The 18,585-nt window shown below is 52.2% G+C and overlaps 7 protein-coding genes across 7 annotated transcripts; 5 read left to right on the top strand and 2 right to left on the bottom strand.

Annotated features, from left to right (window-relative positions):
- The first annotated feature begins 155 nt into the window (after window positions 1-155).
- BDV59DRAFT_189132 (Tim17/Tim22/Tim23/Pmp24 family protein) lies at window positions 156-1,640 on the top strand. The gene is made up of 6 exons (XM_073691555.1): window positions 156-391; window positions 462-577; window positions 648-674; window positions 725-938; window positions 1,007-1,230; window positions 1,292-1,640. Exons 1-6 carry the CDS (start codon window positions 377-379, stop codon window positions 1,347-1,349), a joined length of 654 nt encoding a protein of 217 aa, XP_073542963.1. The 5' UTR covers window positions 156-376; the 3' UTR covers window positions 1,350-1,640.
- BDV59DRAFT_148095 (uncharacterized protein) lies at window positions 1,164-1,640 on the top strand. Its single transcript, XM_073687318.1, has 2 exons — window positions 1,164-1,230; window positions 1,292-1,640. Exon 2 carries the CDS (start codon window positions 1,354-1,356, stop codon window positions 1,603-1,605), a length of 252 nt encoding a protein of 83 aa, XP_073542964.1. The 5' UTR covers window positions 1,164-1,230; window positions 1,292-1,353; the 3' UTR covers window positions 1,606-1,640.
- A 106-nt stretch (window positions 1,641-1,746) lies between these two features.
- BDV59DRAFT_211453 (acetoacetyl-CoA synthase) lies at window positions 1,747-4,156 on the bottom strand (the record flags this gene model as incomplete). The annotated part of the gene is made up of 4 exons (XM_073695802.1): window positions 1,747-2,041; window positions 2,095-2,435; window positions 2,507-3,995; window positions 4,049-4,156. The coding sequence occupies 4 exons, from the start codon at window positions 4,154-4,156 to the stop codon at window positions 1,883-1,885; spliced, it is 2,097 nt and encodes a 698-aa protein (XP_073542965.1). The 3' UTR covers window positions 1,747-1,882.
- A 625-nt stretch (window positions 4,157-4,781) lies between these two features.
- Window positions 4,782-6,945, top strand: BDV59DRAFT_189134 (MDR family MFS transporter). The gene is made up of 4 exons (XM_073691556.1): window positions 4,782-5,067; window positions 5,130-5,467; window positions 5,529-5,988; window positions 6,058-6,945. Exons 1-4 carry the CDS (start codon window positions 4,828-4,830, stop codon window positions 6,811-6,813), a joined length of 1,794 nt encoding a protein of 597 aa, XP_073542966.1. The 5' UTR covers window positions 4,782-4,827; the 3' UTR covers window positions 6,814-6,945.
- An 80-nt stretch (window positions 6,946-7,025) lies between these two features.
- BDV59DRAFT_206329 (ureidoglycolate hydrolase) lies at window positions 7,026-7,796 on the top strand (the record flags this gene model as incomplete). Its single annotated transcript, XM_073694782.1, has 1 exon — window positions 7,026-7,796. The coding sequence occupies one exon, from the start codon at window positions 7,026-7,028 to the stop codon at window positions 7,794-7,796; it is 771 nt and encodes a 256-aa protein (XP_073542967.1).
- BDV59DRAFT_211455 (mismatch repair ATPase MSH1) lies at window positions 7,771-10,937 on the bottom strand (the record flags this gene model as incomplete). Its single annotated transcript, XM_073695803.1, has 4 exons — window positions 7,771-9,663; window positions 9,717-10,629; window positions 10,684-10,821; window positions 10,866-10,937. The coding sequence occupies 4 exons, from the start codon at window positions 10,935-10,937 to the stop codon at window positions 7,916-7,918; spliced, it is 2,871 nt and encodes a 956-aa protein (XP_073542968.1). The 3' UTR covers window positions 7,771-7,915.
- A 318-nt stretch (window positions 10,938-11,255) lies between these two features.
- BDV59DRAFT_189137 (ATP-dependent RNA helicase BRR2) lies at window positions 11,256-18,316 on the top strand. Its single transcript, XM_073691557.1, has 2 exons — window positions 11,256-11,323; window positions 11,384-18,316. The coding sequence occupies exon 2, from the start codon at window positions 11,503-11,505 to the stop codon at window positions 18,121-18,123; it is 6,621 nt and encodes a 2,206-aa protein (XP_073542969.1). The 5' UTR covers window positions 11,256-11,323; window positions 11,384-11,502; the 3' UTR covers window positions 18,124-18,316.
- Window positions 18,317-18,585: the final 269 nt, after the last annotated feature.

An 18,585-nucleotide genomic window follows, 5' to 3' on the forward strand; every position in this document is an offset into this window, starting at 1 on the left:
TGTTTACTGGCCTGACAGGTCGGACTGTATAGAGAATCGAAAAGTTACTATAGTTGATGGGTGTGGAATGGCTGTACTGCGTATAGATGGCCCCTCACGTGACATGACGTGTGGATGCGTTCGGCTCAAACTCACATGCCGAGGATCTGGAGACGCTCTGCGCGGATACAGCCATGCCTTGAATTGCCGTCCTCCCCACTCCCCTCCGCCGTCCAGCTTCTCTGTTATTGACTATATCTATCGCCGTTGCTGTTTCCGCCTTACGGTCCTCGTCATACCGAGTTTCCTCCGCTGGTGAAGTGTTTACTGCCTACTACCTTCCTGTCCTCTCACATCCTCCGCCTCTGCGCTGCCGAGGTCCCGGTCATCACACAGTATGGATGCGCTTGTGGTATGTGGACGGCCATCCACGCTCTCGCATGGTTATCTTTGCTTTAGCTGCATTGCTAATTTTCACGCAGTCCCGCTTAGATACCCTTGTTACCAATAAAGACCTCGCTCCGTTCCTGGCTCTCGCAAAGGCTGTCCGCAATGGCGCAGTATACGGTGCTAAAGTGCGCTTTCCGCACGCCTTGGTGTATGTGATTTCAATAGTTGCGCATTTCCCGTGAAGAAAAACCACAAGCTAACACCGTCTTGATTCCTAGCATGATTTTTCTGTTTCGTTCGGGAACGTAAGGATCCTACGTCGTATCCTTGGGAATAGCATGCTGACCGAGCCTAGCATCCGGGAGAAAACAAAGCTTGTCTTGAAAGCCACACGACAACACGCCCGGAACCTGGCCACCTTCGCGTTTATATACAAAGCCACGATGCTCGTCCTGCGGAATCTCAACCCGGCGGGCTCCAGCAAAGAGGGACGGTACGATAGTTTCTTCGCCGGTCTGCTCGGAGGATACGCTGTGTTCGGACGGAGGAAGAGCAGTGTCTCCCAACAGGTATGTCGGCCGTTCGAGTCGCATACAAATAATCCTCGACATGGGAACTTACAGGCGCTCAAACGCAGATTGTCATCTATGTCTTTGCTCGTGTGATGCTCGGGTTCGCCAAGCTCGCCGTCCGACCTAATATGCACCCCCTCTCCTCCCTCATTACACCCGAGTCTCGGGCCGAGATTGAAAAGAACGCCTGGCCAGCTTTTGCGAGTCTCAGCTGGGCCTTTGTCATGTACCTCTTCCGTTGGTATCCCGAGACTCTCATGTCGAGTCTCCGAAGCAGTATGGTGTACATGTACGTTTTGTCTTGTCTTGTGTTGCTCTTATCGGCCGATGGTTGGCTAACATCTTTCTAGCTACTCCGACTGCGACCACTGGGATTCATTCCGCACCTTCATGATACACAACAAATAGACGGATGTTCGTGTACCGTCATCATTCGTTTCCACGACTGCGGTTCTTCTTTCCTTCACGGCGCATAGACTCGGTGCATATATCTCTTGTCCTTCACTTCTTGTCGATGATTATCTTGTACTATTGTGTTCATGTGCGATTGCGCCTGACGTACAGAGCTACCTGGAAACCCTCCCGCAGGCGGATGGGGGAGTCGTGTCTGAGGATAGAGGGGCTAGATTGTCCATGTTCTATGGAGCTTGGTTACATGGTGTAATGATATCCTAGAATAGCATCGAGGTTGTCAGAAACTATCATCTATCATTCTTAGTACGTGGGTTTGCGTAACCACATATCTATCTCCATGGAAGCTATCATCATAATAGTTCGACATGAAGATTAAAAAATCTATTCCTTCCCCTGATCTGTTGATTGACTTGACAGAATCCCACTATCCAGACCGGACGAATTCCTTCCCTAAATGTCTCCTAGACTATAGTCTCAAACAATGTCGTTGTGCGTAAGTGTAAGCTATGTGGATCCTAATTTGCGCGTTACAGCTTGCTCGCAGGGGGCAGTAGCTTTTCGACTTCAGCAAATTTATAGTAAAACTCCAAGCTCTGGGGGTTCAGAAGTGTTCCGGATGCTTTGATCTTTCTTCCGGATACAATCTGCTTGACCGGCAATTCCACTTTCTTCAGATTAACAGTCGTCTGCACACGTTAGGACTTAAACCCATATTGTGGAACGTTCGGAAAACACGTACTGGGATTTCAGGTGTCTCGAAGACGTATTTTGGCACATGGCGTGCGCTGAGAGCCTTCCGAATAGCTTCTTTCACCCGTGCGACTAGTTGGGGAGTGAACTGGCGGCCGGGCCGCATCATCAGGAACAGCATAACGGCCTCGTCGTTATCCTGAGGACGCCGTTGACCGACGCATAGAGAGTCGACAACGTCTTCCGTGAACTGCGTGTCGATAACGTTGTATATCTCACTGGAGCCAAAACGAATACCCGAGGGATTCAGAACCCCGTCTGAACGGCCTAGGAAGAAGATTTGTTTGGTGTCAGGATGGATCATGATAAAGTCGCCGTGGGTCCAAACGTCTTTGAAGAGTTAGTATGCTTCCCAAACGCCAAGCACAACTTCCCTATGAAACAGCATTAAGGGGGCTCACTGTCAAATCGGGCAAAATATGCATCGAAATACTTCTGGGGTCCATCGTCTCCGAGGAACTTCACGGGCATGGTTGGGAAGGAATGAGTTACGACAATCTCTCCCGCTACACCGTCTGGAACCTGAGTGCCCTTCACCCCCGTGGCTCCCTCATCAGCTTGATCGAAGACGGCAACTGGAATCCCAAGATTGGCACCTTGGCATCCACCGACGTATAATGGCGTCAGTGGATTCTCCAGGCCGAGACAAGCCGCCAGGTCTGTACCTCCGGAAATGTTTGCAAGCTGGACATGGGCAGGGAACCCTTGATCGTAGAACCATTCGAAGAGAGACTCCGCCAGTACCATGCCCGTGCTTGTGACGATACAGAGTGAGCTGAGATCCGCAACTTCTCGCGGACTCACGCCATTTTTGCGGAGCTCGTGAAGGAAACGCGGCGACGTGCCAAAATGCGTCACTTTGTACTCGCCCAGGAGGCGAATCAGGAATTTTACATCCGGTAGGAATGGGCTGCCATCGTAGAGGATTGGTCTGCCACCAAACATCAATCCCGAGATGGCCTGCATGTACATGATCCACCCGGTGGTGGTGTATTGCAGAACAACGGAGGAGGGCTGGTGGTTACGGTGCAGTCTGGCCTCCTTGTTGGAGTTGAGGACATACCCCCCTACACCGTGGACAATAGGCTTTGGCTTGCCTGTGGTGCCAGAGGAGTACACAACCAGGAAGGGCTCGCGGAACCCAATGCGTACAAACTCAAGCTTGTCCGACTGGGCTTTGGCTAGGAATGTAGCCAGTGGTTGAGTGCGTGGGACGGCGCTGACATCGGCAGGACGACCGGGGAATCGCGGCAAGGTGATGATCCCGGTAAACTCAGGAACTCCCTTAAGGCCATGGACAATGTTCTTGATCTTGTCGCGGAGGTCGATCTGCTTTCCGTTGTAGACTGCGGCGTCGTCGACGAAGACCCATCTGGGTTTGAGTTGGAGTAATCGGTCCAGAATGCCCTTGACACCGGTGTCAGTGGATGTCGATGAGAACAACGCTCCCAGTGATGTCGTCGCAAGGAACACTACGAGAGTGTCGATGCTGTTGCTGGCCACGACGCCAATTCGGTCCCCTTTGACGACACCCGCAGCTTTCATTGCCTGCGTCATGCGGCCTACCCTCTGTCGCAGCTCAGCCCAGGTGATGCTCACAGGCGGCTCAGCACCTCCCTCGCGGATCTGCGTCAGGGCAATTATGTTGTCCTCCTTGTTCTTTTTGGTGATGGATCTGGAGCCATTGGGGGATTTCTCCCCTGTGAAGAGCATGTTTTCTGCAAAGTTCAGGCGGACCCCATTGAACCAGTCTGGAATGCTATCCATTCGGGCCGACTCATCGACAACAGCTGTATAGCTTCCCTCATAGATAATGGGGAAGTATTCCCAGCAGAATGACCAGAAGGCGGATTTGTTGTCAACAGACCATTTCTGGAGCGCATCATACGTCTCGGGGCATGTTAGCAGACAGGATGACATTGGAGTAGGATAAAAATATATACCGGCAGGCTGATGCCTTTTTCCTTCTCAAGTCTTTCTCTGAACGCCCACATTTGCGTGGACTTTGGATCGGGATGCTCCCAGAGCTTGCGGGGTAAAGACGGGGCCATGGCTGAGGGCTGTGGTTTCTTTGCGTCTATGCAGAGATGTACAGCATTTAATTGAGTGATTAAAGGAGAAACATAAAATGTACTTGGTTTACAGGCTTATAAGTGTATTTACCTAGGCTATGACCGTGAGGAGACAAATCCTGAAATGGCCTCGGTAATTACTTGGATAAGCTGGGAATGCGGGGAAGCGGAGTGACTGATCCATCGTACTGAATGCTGCTGGACTTGGAGGTTCCAGAATGAATGTTCCACCAGAGTGAGTGAGCTCTATCATGGAAACTTGATAGTGGTCTACGTAATGCATGCTGTCTACTTGATTGTTGATTTGGTCTTGCGAAGGTTTATAAAGGCTTAACCGAGCATAAGTTCATCTTAAGGTTAATGAAGTGAGCACAAGAAGCACAATTATGGCAATATTTTTCTAGCAGGGCATGAGTAGAACAAGCCATCAATTCTATCTCTGACAATTCGTTCTGGCACAATCAAATTCACAGAATGCTTAGAGAATTCATATAGAATAGTACCTTTGACCGGATAGCCCCACCAAGCAAACCAGGCAAACAAGCGGAGATATTTTTTCTAGTCGAGTCATCGTCGTCTTCGTCTAATTAATTTTCTGTGGAAAGTCTTGTTGTAATTTATACGTATAAGACGAAGCGTCTCTAGGCAGCATGTCCTCTACCTTAAACGCTGATATGGCATCAAGGTCGACTCAGGTTGACGGCAACGATATATTTCCGAGCCCACAGTCAGAGACAGAACCAACGAATGCAAGATCCAATGCGACGTCGTCTAATGACCTAGAAATGAGGCCTTTAGATGCATCGGTTGCATCGGTTCCTCGGTCTGTGACAGGCTCGCAGAAGGTTCGGAGCAACTTGAAAGTCTGTGCCATCATGCTCGCTCTCTCGGTAAGCTGCATCGTTACACTGCATCCAGGTAGATCATTCCGAAATACTAATAGACCTGCCAGCTTGGTCTATTTCTTTCAGCTTTAGATCAGACTATTGTGGCTACAGCAACCCCTACGATATCTGCGGAGTTGCACTCCGGAAGTGGATATGCCTGGATTGGAGGAGCATATCTTCTTGCCAACGCGGCCAGCTCGAATATCTGGGCTAACTTGTCTGATATCTGGGGCCGGAAACCAATCCTACTGTCGGCGGTCACCTTGTTCTTTTTGTCGTCGATGGTCTGTGGCTGGGCGATTGACATGCCTATGTTAATTGCCGGGCGTGGCTTACAGGGTATCGCTGGCGGAGGGCTCCTGCAGCTGACTACCACCGTTATCTCAGACCTGTTCAGTGTTAGGTAATACCCAGATTCCTTCGAAGTGGATATTCAACCAGCTATAGGGCCTAACTCTGCTTAGACACCGCAGCTTGTTCCTCGGTCTTATCGAATTCATCTGGGCAATTGCGGGAGCCATTGGCCCTCTTGTAGGTGGCTCTCTAACACAATCCGTCACCTGGAGGTGGATATTCTGGATCAACCTACCGACATGCGGTGTTGCATTTGTACTCATGTATTTCTTCCTTGATATACACAACCCCAAGACTTCCGTCGTGGATGGTATCAAGGCAGTTGACTGGTACGGGAGTCTGGCTCTCCTCGGCTTGACGATAATGCTCCTTCTTGGACTCGACTTTGGGGGAGCCACATTCCCCTGGGACTCCGCGAAGGTAATCTGTTTGATCGTATTTGGATGCCTGATGTCTCTCGTGTTCATATTTTGTGAGAAACGCCTGGCGAAGAATCCCCTCATGCCTCTGGATATTTTCAGGAACTGGTCAAACATTGGTTGTTTTCTGGTGGGCTCTACACATGGATTTGTGAGTATATCGACGTCCATCTGATCCATATATGCGAGAACGCTGACATTGGAATAATTGGCACAATAGGCATTTCTCGGTGCGGAGTACTATCTCCCACTCTACTTCCAGTCGGCCAAGGCAGCAAGCCCATTTCGTTCTGGTCTCTTGATCTTACCATATGTTCTCTCCGAGGCAGCCTTCAGTCTGTTGACCGGAATCTTCATCCACCGCACTGGGCGATATCTCGAAGTGATCCGTCTTGGAACTGCATTGGTCGTCTGTGGAATCGGTCTGTTCATCAACTATGATGCTGCATCTACGACGGGTAAGATAATCGGGTACCAGATCGTGGCCGGAATGGGCTGCGGTCTGCTATTCTTCCCTCCTCTTTTGGCTCTTCAAAACAGCGTCCCCCAGAGGGAGACAGCCACTGCAACGGCCACATTCTACTTTCTTCGTAACGTGGCTATGGCTATGTCTATTGTCCTTGGAGGCGTCGTCTTCCAAAACAGCATGGACGTACAGCAGTCCAAGCTTATCTCGGCCGGTCTGTCGTCTTCTATGACAGAGGAGCTTGCCGGTGCGGAGGCAGCAGCCAATGTGATGACTGTTCACTCCGTTGAGGATGCTGACCAACGATGTGCGGTGGAAGATGCCTACGCTTGGAGCATGCGCAATATCTGGATTCTATACACCTGTCTTGCGGCGTGCGGCTTTATCGCGAGTTGGTTCATCACACGACAGCAGCTGCGCAAGGAACATGTCGAGACCCAAACAGGGCTCAAAGAGAAGACCCCAGTGTCCAATCCAGAGGGACACGGCGAGCGCGGCGAAGAGTCTTGAAATTGGCCGAGAAATTCGAGCTGTATACTTCGGCGAGGGATGTCGGGCTCTTCCGACAGCGCCGAAGTGGCGGCCCCGCGGCGACTCCCGAAGCGCTAAACTTATCGCGCCCTTACTTTCTCTCCACTCCCTATAACAACCACCTCTCATTCCCGCAGGGCTGGACCTTTGCTCAACAAAGCACCAAAAGAATTCTCCCACAGCAGAAAACCATGCCCGCCCCAACCCTCACCTCCCACCCTCACCTTCGCGTGGTCCCGGAGCCACTCACAAAAGAAGGCTTCGCGCCCTTCGGCACGGCGATCAGCTGTCCCCTTCCCCGCGATCTCTCCGCCGCGCCTCCTCTCTCCTCGCTGCCCGCAAACGACCCAACTCCTGTTGTCGCAAACCAGGGATCTGCGCTGAAATACAGCCCTATCTCCCCTCTCCTGAACGAATATCCGGGCCGGTGTCCGAGCGGCCAGCCGTCGGCCGCCCGCATGAGCATGTTCTCGTGCTTCCCCCGCACGCTGCGCACCGTGCCCGGGAGCCGCGCCCTCCCCGAGACGAACGTGTTCGACGTGCGCATCCTCGAGCGCCACCCGTTCACCACGCAGACCTTCACACCGATCGATCTGTCCGCGCAGCCCGGGAAGACCGATGAGCCGTGGTTCCTTGTGATTGTCGCGCCGACTCGGAAGGGCGAGACCGCCACGGCGACGACCCAGTCGGGTGAGACAGTTACCATCCGTGACCCTCCGGATCTGTCGAGACTGAGGGCATTCGTGGCGCGTGGAAACCAGGCTGTTACGTATGGAGCTGGTACGTGGCATGCGCCGATGGTGGTGCTTGGCCCGCGTCGGGTGGACTTTGTGGTGGTTCAGTTTGCAAATGGGGTAGACGATGAGGATGTTCAAGAAGCGACGTTTGGGGAGGGAATTGTTGTGGATCTGGGGAGGAGCCAGTCCTTGAGTGCCGGTAGAACCGGGAATGCGAAGTTGTAGGGGCCTGTGGGTTGGGAATGCGTTTTATGGGAAATGGACCGAGCAAAATGCATCTACATTGGTATCTCTATAATGTACATAAGTCACGCTGCGGATTTACATCAAAAGTTGGCAATGGATCACAAGCTGCTGCCGTGGATCTTGGGTCCGTCGGATTGAGTCGCTCGAGGGTGGTGGTGCAAGGCACGGATGCTTCGAGCCATCTCGATCGTCTCCTTCGGTAATCCGGCCAACTGGGCTACCTTTAGAGCGTGAGACTCGCGATTGACCCCCTTGCGTAGCCGATGTATGAATGAGAACGACCCGGACGGGGTTTCCTTAACGTCCGTGCAGTACCGTCCCAGCGCCTCGAAATCGTGCGTCAGCTCCGCCAGGGAGTGGAAGTGTGTGGCGAACAGTGTGCGACTCCGATTGCGGTAGTGTAGATGATGCAGGCATGCGAAACTCACGGCCGTCCCATCCTCCGGAGTGGTTCCTCGCCCGACCTCATCCATGATAACGAAAGAGTGTGGAGTCGCCTGCTTCAAGATGGCAGCGGTCTCCAACATCTCGACCATAAATGTTGACTGATCTCGAAAGAGGTCGTCTGCAGCACCGATACGGCTGAATATTTGGTCGACAATTCCGATTTCCGCATACTCGGCTGGGACAAATGACCCGACCTGCGCTAGGATCGTGATCAAGGCATTCTGTCGCAGAAACGTGCTCTTGCCGGCCATGTTGGGTCCTGTGATCAGCCAGATCCGTTCGGGATCACCGAGAAAGCAGTCATTACTGACGAAGCGACGACCTTGTTCCTCCAGTCCTAGTTTAACTGTGGGATGTCTTCCACCGACAATCTTGTGCTGGGTTCCGTTCGTGAGGATAGGTCGGATGAGCTGTTGTTCCTGAGCTAGGGTTGCGAATGAACAAGCCACATCCAGCTCGTCCATTACAGACGCGTTGCGTCGAATTTTCACGAGATTGAGGATAACTTCGCGACGCAAGCTTTCGAAAATCACCTGCTCCTCTTGTCGAATTTGGAGTTTTACCTGGTCCGTCCGCCCGCCTAACTCCGTCCACGCGGGAAGATAAAATGACCTTGTTGACTTCGTTGAGGAAACATTCCGCGTGACTCCGAGTTCTTCCAGTGCTTTTTGGGAGATTCTGGCGCCTTTAACGTGACAAATGTGGCCTAGGCCTGGCGTCCATTTGAGAGTCAGCGCGGAGGATCCTACGGAGTCGCGCAGTCGCTGCGTCAAGTTTGCCTTCTCATTTTGCAGCTCCCCGAGGACATGGTGAAGTTCTTGCAGGGCAGGACTGGCATTCCGTCTCATAATCCAGGTATCAACAGTCGAGGAGTCGTCCGTCGAGGCTGCAGCTTTGACGGTACCTTTTGATTTGACCTTCTTTGGCAAGGTGTCCAGGTCACCGGATAGTCCTTCGTTCATAGTAACCTCTTGGGCCAGAATAGCTGCCTCCGCTGCTGTATCATCTTCAATTCGGTGCTTCTGTAACAAGCCTTCTTCGTCAATGGCCTCCAGAATCCTCTCTGCAAGGGCAGTGGGGCCATCTAGGCGTAGCCTATCAACCAGAGCCCCTAGGCTGACCTTCTGCAGTGTGTAATCGTCATGTGGGCGATTCGAATTACTGTATTCGGCCCTGGATAGGACCCGTTTGATTTCTTTTGACGCCTCTATTGCTCGGGACAGGCATATAAGATCGTCTGGATCTCCACGCCCCAGAGTAAATTTCTGCACCAAGCGTTGAGCATCATAACTACATTTCAGCAATTGGGTGATGTTATCGCATAGCTTCCGATTAGAGATGAAAATGGACACAAGGTCAAGTCGCTCGTTTATCTCCTGTAGCGACGTGGATGGGGATGCTAGTGGAAGTCAGAAACCATACAAAACCAGTCCACTAACTAGCAGAACTCACTCAAGCGATCACGTAAAAGGCGGGCTCCGCTTTTGGTCGACGTTCGACGGACTGCGTGGAGCAGACTCCCTTTCCCAAAGCCGTCTCGGGCCGTTTCGAGTATCTCCAGGCCTCGTAAACTATTGCGGTCAATATTCATCGACTCATTTAAGTGTCGGCGACGAGGAGGTTGGAGTTTTAGATCCAACCCCTGAAGCTGGACCCTGACGTATTCGAGAAGGCTATAGCCTGCTGCTGATTCTTCAGGGGTAAAGGATTCTATGGCCTCAGAAGGGATCGGAGCTTCCAGCATGTAGCCCCAGTCTTGCATCGCCTTGAATTCACGGGGATAGGGGAAGAAAGTCACCGGTCGATGGTCATGACCGACTAGCAGTTGTAGCTCCTGCCCGATCAGATCGCGAAGGCCGTGGTCAACAAGTATTTCTCGAGCACCAACTCTTGCGATGGCAGATGGGAGCATTTGCGCAGTGGTGGACTGAGTGAAGAAGTCGCCCGTGGAAAGATCTAGCCAGGACAAGCCTACAGGCTGTGAGGCGGACGAGAGTATATGTAGACCATCTTGCTGGTGCTTTAGTCGTGCTTCCAGTGATGGGACATCCATGTATATGGCCAGGAGAAAGTTGTTCTCTGATGGGTCCATGAACTTCTCGTCGATCAAAGTTCCTGGAGTGATGATTCGGGCTACGCGTCGGTCGAAGAGAAGACCTCCAGACCGAGCCTTGTCATCCTCGCCATGGGCGAACTCTTCACTGATCGCAACGTACTTGTTCAAATCTTGAACCAGAATCTTCAGAAAGCGGTCTAACTGAAAGAAAGGGAAGCCAGCCATGGGAACGGGGCCGGCGCTGGTCTTTTTGGAAGCAAGCTTTATATTCAACAACGGGGCGAACTCTTCCGCTTGCTCAAAGTAGAGCTAGATGAAGTTAGGGTTTGCATTCGAATGCTACATACCAGCTGTGCGGCATACCTCATAGAAGCCCCCAACTCTGGTTAAAATGACACAATTTTTGAATTTCTGCATGTGGTTCCAGTGTCCCTGCACCACTGTCGGGTAACGAGGCGCGTCCTCCACCACATCGTTGTAGGATTCCAGTTTCAGGGCGCCCTGAGGGATGTCCTTTAGCTTGACTGTCGATTGAGTCTTTGCACCTCTTGCAAACGTGAAATGCGACACGGGTGCCGGAGTCGCGACTGCGACACGATGCGACGGTCGACGGGCATGATGACAAACCGTGCGGTGGACCTGGCAGCGATGGGTGGGAAAAACCTCAACCGCTGAAAGAGATCGCGTGCGCGACGGGATCAGGAGAGGGATATGGGAGCCATGAATGCGCATGTCCGAATAGTGAGCGCCGCAAGCACCAGAGTGGTGTGGAGGGTTGGAGAGGAACGAGCGATACGGATGAGGAAGTAAATACGAGGCAGCCTCAGGCCCCAATAACATAAGCTCCTCCCTCGCCAAACCTTCCCGCTTCGCCACCGAAATCTGCTCCAGAGAAACTTCCCGCCGGTCGAGCAACTCTTTCACTTCCGCGCAACATCACAGGCAGCTCGACTTCCTGCCCCCCCCCACGCGTGAGCTAGTCTGTTGCAGGAGGATGCTCCAGGTTTGTGAAGCCTTTTCTTGAGTTCTGCGATCACTACAGGATTCATTTACCTTGTCGCAGGAGTCTCGACGCGCCGGCTGATCGTGAGCTCCCGCGAGCCCAGACGACTTCTTTTCAGTCGTGACACGATCCCTTTTTTCACATCTTAATTTTGTCAATCGCATTATCCCTTCGTCACAATGGCGGACCAAAATATTTCTCAGTACAAATACTCGGCGATGTCCAACCTGGTCCTCCAGGCGGACCGTCGTTTTATTTCTCGCATCAACGATGAACCCACCGGCGACCCGGAGTCGCTCGCAGGCCGTATTGGAATCCGGGAGATGGGTTCCCGAGTGGCCCGCGACGATGCGCCCAAGACGAAGAAGAAGGCTGCGGGACCGATGGAGATCGAACGCGGTGCGATTCGAGAGGGCGAGGATGTGCTCGCCCGCGAGCAGAAAAAACGGCAACGTGGTCAACCGGCACAATTACGGGGTCAGGGCATTCTCTCCGCGGCTGATGCCCTCGTAGAAGGCCTGAAGTACCGTCCTCGAACCCCCGCCACCCGCGCAACGTACGATCTCATCCTCACGATGACCGCGAGCCATCTCGGTGATGTTCCCCACGAAGTCGTTCGCAGTGCTGCCGATGCTGTGCTGGAGTTGCTGAAGGATGAAGAAATGAAGGATTTCGACAAGAAAAAGGAGATCGATGACTTGCTCGGTAGCTCGATGAACCCTAAGGAATTTAACGAACTGGTGAACCTGGGGAAGAAAATTACCGATTACGATGCCCAGGACGAAGATGAAGATATGGACGGTGGTCTCGAAGGCGAAGGTGAAGCCGAGCTGGATGAGCGCCAGGGTGTCGCTGTCGTGTTCGATGAAGAAGATGAAGATGACGAGCGCATGGGTACAGTTGACGAAATTCGCGATGACGATGAATCAGACGAGGAAGAAGCAGACCAGCAGGATATGGAAGACACAGGCGCAGAGAAGGCAGACCTTGAGGGCCTTGAAGACACCGAGGAGATGGTCATCGATGGAGGCGTCGGTCGTGGTGAGGATCAAGGGGCTAAGGGCCTTACGATACCTGCTCGGGAAATCGATGCCTACTGGCTCCAACGTCAAATCGGAAATGTCTATTCCGATGCCCATATACAGCATGAAAAGGCGACAGAAGCTCTCGACATTCTCGGTGGGAAGGGAGAGGATGGCGAGGAGAAGCCGCTGCGTGATGTCGAAAATGACCTGATGGAGCTCTTCGATTACGACCATCCAGACCTTGTCGCCAAGCTGGTCACTAACCGGGACAAGATTGTGTGGGCCACTCGTTGGCGGCGAGTCGCCGAAGATGCAGATGCCCGCAATCTGGTCGAGAGTGAAATGGTCGAAGCCGGACATCGTGCTATCTTGGATGAGATCCGTGGAAAGACGGCCCGCGAAGAAACCGGCAGACCGGAGAAGAAGATCAAGCTTGACCTGATGGATGTTGATGTACCCAGCGCACCGGAGCCAGAGCAGAAACCGGCTGATGGTGAACTTGTTCGCGGCCTGCAGCCCAAGAGGCTTATCAACCTCGAAAACCTTGTCTTCCACCAGGGCAACCATCTCATGACGAACCCCAATGTCAAGCTTCCCCAAGGGTCTACAAAGCGTACATTCAAGGGCTATGAGGAAATTCATGTCCCACCCCCGAAAGCCAAGAAAGACCCTGGCGAGAAGCTCATCCCGACGACTGAATTGCCGGATTGGGCTCGCATTGGGTTCGGGAGCTCGAAAGAACTCAATCGTATCCAGACGAAGTGCTACCCCACAGCCTTCAAGGACGATGGCAATATGCTAGTCTGTGCTCCTACAGGTTCCGGAAAGACCAACGTTGCCATGCTCACCATCCTCCGCGAGATTGGCAAAAATCGCAATCCGGAGACCGGCCAAATCATGCTTGATGACTTCAAGATTATCTACATCTCCCCGCTGAAAGCCTTGGTTCAGGAACAAGTCGGAAATCTGGGAAAGCGCCTAGAGCCATATGGTATCCGAGTGTCTGAATTGACCGGTGATCGTCAACTCACGAAGCAGCAGATTGCTGAAACCCAGGTGATTGTGACGACTCCAGAGAAGTACGACGTCATTACGCGAAAAGCGTCGGAAACAAGTTACACCAAGCTTGTCCGTCTCCTCATCATCGACGAGATCCATTTGCTTCACGATGAGCGTGGTCCTGTTATCGAGAGTATTGTCAGTAGGACTATCCGCAAAGGAGAGCAGACCGGTGAACCTGTTCGTATCGTCGGTCTGAGTGCCACTCTTCCCAACTATCGTGATGTAGGGAATTTCTTGCGTGTCGACCCCGTGCATGGTCTCTTCCATTTCGATGGTTCCTTCCGACCATGCCCCTTGAAGCAGGAGTTCATCGGCGTCACGGACAAGAAAGCCATCAAGCAGCTCAAGACAATGAACGACATTTGCTACAATAAGGTGCTCGAGCAAGTCGGTCAGCGCCGTAACCAGATGCTGATTTTCGTGCATTCACGGAAGGAGACGGCCAAAACTGCCAAGTACATTAGGGATAAAGCACTTGAGATGGAAACTATTGGCCAGATCCTTCGAAGTGACGCTGCCAGCAGAGCTATTCTGTCAGAGGAGGCCGAGTCGGTCGATGACGCATCCCTGAAGGACTTGTTGCCTTATGGATTTGGCATTCATCATGCTGGACTCAGTCTTGCCGATCGTGATTCCGTTCAAGCCCTTTTTGCCGACGGCAGTCTCCAGGTCTTGGTCTGTACGGCTACTCTGGCGTGGGGTGTCAACCTTCCTGCACATACTGTCATCATTAAGGGCACTCAGATCTACTCCCCCGAAAAGGGTAGCTGGGTTGAGCTCAGTCCGCAGGATGTCCTCCAGATGCTGGGACGAGCTGGACGACCTCAGTATGACACATTTGGTGAAGGTATTATCATCACCTCCCAGACCGAAATCCAATATTACCTCTCTTTGATGAATCAGCAACTCCCGATCGAGAGTCAGCTCATGAGCAAGCTTGCCGATAATATGAACGCTGAAATCGTCCTTGGGAACATTCGGACTCGCGATGAAGGTGTGGACTGGTTGGGTTACACGTATCTCTTCGTTCGCATGCTTCGTTCCCCTGGTTTGTATAGTGTGGGCGCGGACTATGAGAACGATGATGCGTTGGAGCAGAAGCGTGTGGATCTTGTCCACTCGGCAGCAACGATTTTGGAGAGAGCAGGACTTGTCAAGTACGAGAAGAAGACAGGCCGTTTGCAGTCGACCGAGCTGGGACGCATCGCATCCCACTACTACATCGGCCACAACTCGATGCTGACATATTCTCAACACCTTCAGCCTTCTATTACGACCATCGAATTATTCCGTATCTTTGCTCTCAGCGACGAGTTCAAATACATACCTGTCCGACAGGATGAGAAGCTCGAATTGGCAAAGCTTTTGGGACGAGTACCGGTCCCTGTTAAGGAGGGCATCGACGAGCCCCATTCGAAGATCAACGTCTTGTTGCAAGCTTATATCTCGCGTCTAAAGCTAGAAGGTCTCGCTTTGATGGCTGACATGGTATATGTTACCCAGTCAGCTGGCCGTATCTTGCGTGCGATATTCGAAATTTCATTGAAGAAGGGCTGGTCTTCTGTTGCGAAGACCGCACTTGACCTCTGTAAGATGGCTGAAAAGCGCATGTGGCCAACTATGACCCCGCTTCGCCAGTTCCCGAACTGCCCCAGAGATATCATGCAGAAGGCTGAACGAATCGACGTGCCCTGGTCAAGTTATTTCGACCTCGATCCTCCACGCATGGGCGAACTCCTGGGTATGCCTAAGGCCGGACGTGTCGTCTGTGACCTTGTCTCCAAGTTCCCTCGCTTGGAGGTCCAAGCCCAGGTGCAGCCCATTACCCGGTCCATGCTCCGTGTGGAGTTGACCATCACTCCCAACTTTGTGTGGGATGAATCCATCCACGGAAATGCGCAGGACTTCTGGATATTGGTTGAAGACTGCGATGGTGAAGAAATCCTGTTCCATGATCAGTTCTTGCTCCGGAGAGATTATGCCGAGGCCGAGATGAACGAGCATCTTGTTGAATTTACTGTTCCCATCACGGAGCCGATGCCCCCTAACTATTTTATTTCCCTTGTGTCTGACCGGTGGATGCACTCGGAGACTAAGATCGCCGTGTCATTCCAGAAACTGATTCTACCTGATCGTTTCCCGCCCCACACTCCTCTGCTGGATATGCAGAGAGCCCCAGTCAAGGCACTGAAACGGGAAGAGTACCAGCAACTTTACCCCGAATGGCAAGTGTTCAACAAGATCCAGACCCAGACCTTCAAATCGCTGTTTGATACCGACGACAATGTCTTCATTGGTGCTCCTACGGGCAGCGGCAAGACGGTTTGTGCGGAGCTTGCTTTACTCCGTCATTGGTCACAAGAAGGCAGTGGGCGTGCAGTCTATATCGCTCCCTTCCAGGAGCTGGTCGACCTTCGACTCACTGATTGGGAGAAACGTTTGAGCAAGCTGGCTGGCGGGAAGAATATTGTGAAGCTAACTGGCGAAACAACAGCGGATCTCAAGCTTCTTGAGCGAGCTGACTTGGTGCTTGCTACCCCCACGCAGTGGGACGTATTGTCAAGACAATGGCAGCGACGCAAGAATGTGCAGACCGTACAGTTGTTTATCGCTGACGAACTCCACATGATCGGTGGCTATGGTGGTTATGTCTACGAAGCGGTGGTCTCCCGTATGCACTCCATTGCACTCCAGCTCGAGAATGGCATGCGGATTGTTGGCCTGAGCGTTCCTCTTGCCAATGCACGCGACATTGGCGAGTGGATCGGGGCCAATAAGCACACCATCTACAACTTCAGTCCACATGCACGCCCAGTTCCTCTGGAACTCCACCTCCAGTCCTTCTCCATTCCCCACTTCCCCTCCCTCATGCTGGCAATGGCTCGCCCTGCCTATCTTTCTGTTTTACAGCTCTCACCGGATAAGCCTGCGATCGTGTTTGTGCCCAGTCGCAAGCAGACTCGCTCAACTGCAATGGATCTCCTTGCTGCTTGCGCTACGGACGATGATGAGGATCGCTTCCTTCATGCTGATGTTAATGAGCTCGCCCCCCTTCTTGAGCGGGTCCAGGAGCGGACGCTGGCAGAGTCGCTGTCTCATGGTATCGGGTACTACCACGAGGCACTAAGTGCCACCGATAAGAGGATTGTTTCTCATCTTTTCACTATCGGTGCCATTCAAGTGCTGCTTGCTTCTCGTGACGTCTGCTGGGAAATTAACCTGACAGCACATCTGGTGATTGTCATGGGCACGCAATTCTTCGAGGGCCGCGAACATCGGTACATCGACTACCCGATTAGCGAGATTCTTCAGATGTTCGGCAAGGCTTCGCGTCCTGGTGAAGACAAACTTGGTCGTGGTGTTCTCATGGTCCCGTCTGTGAAGCGTGATTATTACAAGAAATTCCTTAATGAAGCGCTACCAGTGGAGAGCCATCTCCAGGCCTATTTGCATGATGCTTTCGTGACCGAAATCAGCACCAGGACCATCTCTTCGACTCAAGACGCCGTGGACTGGATGACTTATACTTACTTCTACCGTCGTCTGCTCGCCAACCCTAGTTTCTACGGCCTCACTGATGTCAGCCACGAGGGCCTAAGCACCTTCTTATCGGAACTCGTGGAGAACACGCTGAAGGAATTATCTGAAGCTAAGATCATTGACCTGGACGAGGAAGATGACAGTGTCTCGCCTCTCAATGCTGCCATGATTGGTGCCTACTACAATATCTCTTTCATCACCATGCAGACGTTCCTTCTCTCCTTGTCTGCTCGTACTAAGCTTAAGGGTATCCTGGAGATTATCACATCGGCTACTGAATTCGAGTCGATCCAAATGCGTCGTCATGAAGACCATATCCTGCGTCGCGTGTACGATCGCGTACCTGTTAAGATGTCTCAGGCGGCGTATGACTCGCCGCACTTCAAGGCATTCGTCTTGCTGCAGGCTCACTTCTCCCGGATGCAGCTGCCCATTGATCTTGCCAAAGACCAAGAGGTTATTGTAAGCAAGGTCCTCAACCTTCTCAGCGCATGTGTCGATGTTCTATCATCGGAGGGACATCTCAACGCCATGAACGCTATGGAGATGTCTCAGATGGTCGTCCAGGCTATGTGGGACCGTGACAGCCCTCTTAAGCAGATCCCTCACTTTGGTCCCGAGGCAATTAAGGTGGCGAATGAGTATAACATCAACGATATCTTCGAGTTCATGGAGGCAATGGACCCGTCGGAGAACAAGGATTATGCTACGTTGGTTAAGCGACTTGGTCTCGAGAACAAGCAGCTGGCTCAAGCGGCTGCCTTCACAAACGAGAAGTACCCGAACATCGAGCTTGACTTCCAGGTCGAGGATCCTGAAAGCATCACGTCGGGCGAGCCTTCTTACTTGAAGATTAAGATCGAGCGTGAGGTTGAAGAGGACGAAGAGCCTGACACGACAGTGCATGCTCCCTTCTACCCCAACAAGAAGATGGAGAACTGGTGGCTGGTTGTGGGAGACGAGAAGACGAAGAGCTTGCTGGCCATTAAACGGGTCACTATTGGGCGCAAGTTGGATCTGCGTCTGGAATACATCGTGCCCACTCCAGGCGAGCATGAGCTTACGCTGTACCTGATGAGCGACAGTTACGTTGGCGTGGATCAGGCGCCTACGTTTAATGTAACGGCGGCGGAAGGTATGGAAGAAGATGAGAGCGAGGAGGAAGAAGAGTAGGGGGTATATATGGGTGATTTTGCTGATATTTCGCGAGACTATGATATTTCCCGATGTGTGTTGTTCCTGTAACTATATGGATGTTAATGAAAAAGCTGTAGCCGTCTCTTTAGGTCAGCAGCCCCACCCCCCTTCGGGGTGTTGGTCTGCTTCAGTCAAACGATAATTTTCAGTCAAACGATAAATTTGAGGCTATTCATAAAATTACTCAACACCACCCTGGGAATCGATCCAATATAGTGGTTTAGGACCTTCTTTATCCACCTGGCTAGCTTCCTGATCTAATTTAGCCTCTGTATCTGCCTGTGTTGTTGGTTGATCGCGTTTTGAAGTTCGCGCTCTCTTTATTCGCCGAAGTTCTTCCTGTCGTTCCTCTTCGCTCCTGAACTGAATATGACGCTTAGCATTATGTATAGTTAAAGGTCCATTATCTCGAAGCCTTCTCTGTGATTTCTTTTGGAA

This window comes from Aspergillus ambiguus, assembly GCF_047715705.1.
Source record: "Aspergillus ambiguus strain CBS 117.58 unplaced genomic scaffold BDV59scaffold_61, whole genome shotgun sequence".
In the NCBI taxonomy this organism is placed as follows: Eukaryota; Fungi; Ascomycota; class Eurotiomycetes; order Eurotiales; family Aspergillaceae; genus Aspergillus; species Aspergillus ambiguus.